Here is a 3,736-nt window from a genome sequence, read left to right on the forward strand (position 1 = left end):
GGCTTCATTTGCCTAATCCACCTCCAGGAACTAATTTCCGGTGTGAACGCGATCTGTACTTAGTTCATGAGAACTAAAGAGTTCTCAGGAACCTTTATGGGAAAAGTACTTGGTGTGAACGCGCCTATAGAGCCCCTCCTCCAACACGAACGCGCACGTGACCAATGAGGGCACGAGATAAGTTTGTGCACAGGTGGAAGGCTGACAGGCAGGTAGACCATCCAGTTATTTTAGCCGGGCCGGCTAAAATGATTGGTCGTGCTTTTTACAGTACTACGGCTTCCACAGATGACATTTTTTTATGGATTTTTTGTCAAAGCACTTAAAATATTCATTGCTATCGGGATGTTAAGAGCATTCCATGGAATATAGCAAAAAGTGTATCTCGAGCCGGTTTCTCAAACTTACATACCCTACCTTTAATAAATATATGTATATATATATATATATGTATATATATATTGCATTTTAAGAAAGGATTTGATTACAAGGAGTACATAACAAAATAAATACTTAGATACATTAAATAACTACATAACAATCCACAAATCAGGAAAAGAGAAGAAAGAAAAAGAGAGAGAAACAAATGTATAGGGTAAAAAACAAGGTATAGTTTACACATAATGGACACTACATTAATATTGTAATGCCTAAACACACTGCTGATCTATCTATCTATCTATTTATATATCTATATCTCATACATACATTATTTGTGACATCTTACCACCTGATCAATATAAGGGTTTTGTGTTCGATAACTCACCCTTTTTTCTAATCTTGCATCAAAGATATGAACTTGGTTTCTGATTCTCATTGTTATTTTTATTTTTTCCAATCCATAAATCTCCTTCACTAGATACTTCCATTGTGAGTTAATGAAGCTATTAAGTAATTACATTTTAAACAAATCCTTGTTATTTGTTTAATAATTGCTATTCTTAAAACAAGAAATAAGTACGATTTTTCTTTTAATTCCGTCTGGTGTTTTCCCAATTAATAAAGTTTGTGGGTTCTTGTTTAGAGACATTTCTCTAGAAGCCACACAAAACATTTCAAGACCAGAATATATGACAATGGTTTGTCTTCTGCTCACTGTATTCTGTGCAGCATTTTGAAGTAGACTTAATGGTATGAAAAGATGCAATTAAGTATTCTAAAATAACATCGATCGACAAAACCAAACCAATCCGGATATCCGGTTGCAACGGAAGGCCGGCTTCTCTCCATCCCAGAGAAATGGCCGTTCTCATTCTTACAAACACACTAGCAACATATCTTTACGTTTAGCAGCTAATGTGTTCCAGGGACTGAACTTCTCTACCGAGACTCATCGTTTCACCGTGTTGTGCTGTACAATACCGTGAATATAAATGTTGAGTTTTAGGTAAAGTATTTTCCTCAGGAAGGCTAGTTCTGCTGTTAGCTACCTTCCAGCCTGCTAGCGTTAGCCCGTTAGCTTCCGAACCACTGGTCATCCTACTCTCCTCGGTATAGTCTGTTAATGGGAAATAAATAGGACCTGAACCACAAGAGGACCGCCTTCCCGTTTTAATAGGAGAGTTAAATCACCGGGTAACCCCGAGACTAAATGCCCGAACAAGGTCCCAGGATGAATGGCTTTTCTCTTGGCGAGCTGTGCTGGTTGTTCTGCTGTCCGCCCTGTCCGAGTCGCATCGCGGCCAAGCTAGCTTTCCTCCCCCCGGAGCCCACGTACTCTGTGCACACGGACACTGAAGGGGCAACTAGCTTACATCTAACCGAGAGGGCGGACTGGCAGTATTCTCAGCGGGAGCTCGATGCGGTGGAGGTGTTTACCACCAGAAGCAGCCGGGGTAACCGGGTCGGGTGCATGTTTGTGCGTTGCGCCCCAAACAGTCGCTACACGCTGCTGTTCTCCCATGGCAACGCCGTGGACCTCGGGCAGATGTGCAGCTTTTACATCGGCCTCGGCTCCAGGATCAACTGCAACGTGTTCTCCTACGATTACTCAGGCTACGGAGTCAGTACAGGGAAGCCTTCTGAGAAGAACCTGTATGCGGACATCGAGGCGGCCTGGCAGGTCCTGAGGAACAAGTGAGTATGAACCATGTGTGTGGTGCACGAGCAAATGTCCTTCTTTAGCGTTCATGCAATACGCTACCCCCTTTACATGCTTATATTGATGAAGATATAAACTAAACTAGGCTCAGATCCCATCCAAACAGTCAACCACTTTACATAGTGATGTTGGTTTTCAATGTAGTGACTCCCAGGGTCATGTGGTCAAATGTGGGCTATATGACAAATTGTGGTTTGCACACACTTTCAGGGCTTACATTTAGCACAGACTAATTGCTAAAAAGCTTTATATCTCTGTGGCAAAAAGTCTAAATCATTCATCACTATGTAAAGGCAACGATGGCAGTTCACTGCTGAGCTGATATGGTCACAGTGGCCCCTTGTTCACAGTTGAGGGACATCTCTAGGCGCGTTCACGCCGGAGTACTTTTCCCGTTTAGTTCCGTTAGTACCCCTTATGTTGCGTTCACACCAAAAAGAGTACTTTGTGCCGGGAACTTTTACCCCCATTTTTAGTGCCTGCTAGAAAGGTGGTACCAAAAAAGTGCCAATTTCTATTGGCTGGGCGAATTGCAAACCAAGCAGTTTCTAATGCAAATTCAGTGTGGATGCTTATAAAAAAGAATTATATATATAAAATAATTGTTTTTACAAGTATGAATGTTATTGCTAAGTTAAATAATAGCAGTGTATAAAAGCAGCTGAAAAGTAAAACACTGGTAGATGTTTTTTGCAATTTCAACAATATCTGCTGCCTTAAGTTAAACGCAAGAGAACAAAAAAAAAAAAAGTCCATCGGTTTCCGAGCAACCTGCCCAAGCGTAGAACACTGTTAATCATGAGGCTGTCCTTTGTGGAGCTAAGCACCTAAGGAGGGGGTTTATGTTTATTCAATTTGTTCATAATTACACATTGTGGAAAATCATTAGGACTGTGCCCTTAAACAGCTATTTATTTTCATAGTGGTAGTCCCATTGCTCAGCCTTCAGGGCTCTGCTGAAATACAGCATCTAGAAAGACTTTGGAGGTAAAGATCTGTTGCTCACTTCGCTTGACATTTTGATAATTGCCCATTGATTTTATTGTATTTGTTGTTTATGAAATGACATCCTCCCCATCAGGCTTTAAATAATCCCTTTTTTGTGTTGTAATAATAATAAATAATAATACATTTATTTTGGGGGGCGCCTTTCATAACAGCCAAGGACACCTTACAGGGCATAGGGGCAATATAAGGAACAATTAAAACAGTGGATTTAGTGAAGTGAAGTATCAGCCGGGGTAAGACAAGACAAACAACAGGAAATTGACTACAAAACGACACAAAAAGACACAGGGTACAGATTATAAAGAAAATGCCAGTTTGAACAGGTGGGTTTTGAGTTGGATTTTGAATGTTGTTATGGAATCAGACTGTCGGATGTGTAGTGGCAGGGAGTTCCAGAGTCTGGGAGCCGAGCAGCTGAAAGCTCAAGTACACATAGTTTTGAGGCGAGAGCTTGGGACGGTGAGAAGTCCTACGGACGAAGAGCGGAGGGTGCGGGAGGGGGTGTACTCCTGAAGGAGGTCGGTGATGTAGATGGGGGCAAGGTTATGGAGAGCTTTGTATATGAGTAGAATGTTTTTGTAGTCAATACGGTAGCGTACAGGAAGCCAGACTGTTCCCTGTAACCCC

At 41.6% G+C, this 3,736-nt stretch overlaps 1 protein-coding gene across 1 annotated transcript; it reads left to right on the plus strand.

The window, feature by feature from the left end:
* The first annotated feature begins 1,208 nt into the window (after positions 1 to 1,208).
* LOC104941052 (alpha/beta hydrolase domain-containing protein 17C) lies at positions 1,209 to 2,080 on the plus strand. The gene has a single exon (XM_010766087.1). The coding sequence runs from the start codon at positions 1,592 to 1,594 to the stop codon at positions 2,078 to 2,080; it is 489 nt and encodes a 162-aa protein (XP_010764389.1). The 5' UTR covers positions 1,209 to 1,591.
* Positions 2,081 to 3,736: the final 1,656 nt, after the last annotated feature.

This window comes from Notothenia coriiceps, unplaced genomic scaffold (genome assembly GCF_000735185.1).
Source record: "Notothenia coriiceps isolate Sejong01 unplaced genomic scaffold, NC01 NC01_scaffold00003085, whole genome shotgun sequence".
NCBI classification, from domain to species: domain Eukaryota; kingdom Metazoa; phylum Chordata; class Actinopteri; order Perciformes; family Nototheniidae; genus Notothenia; species Notothenia coriiceps.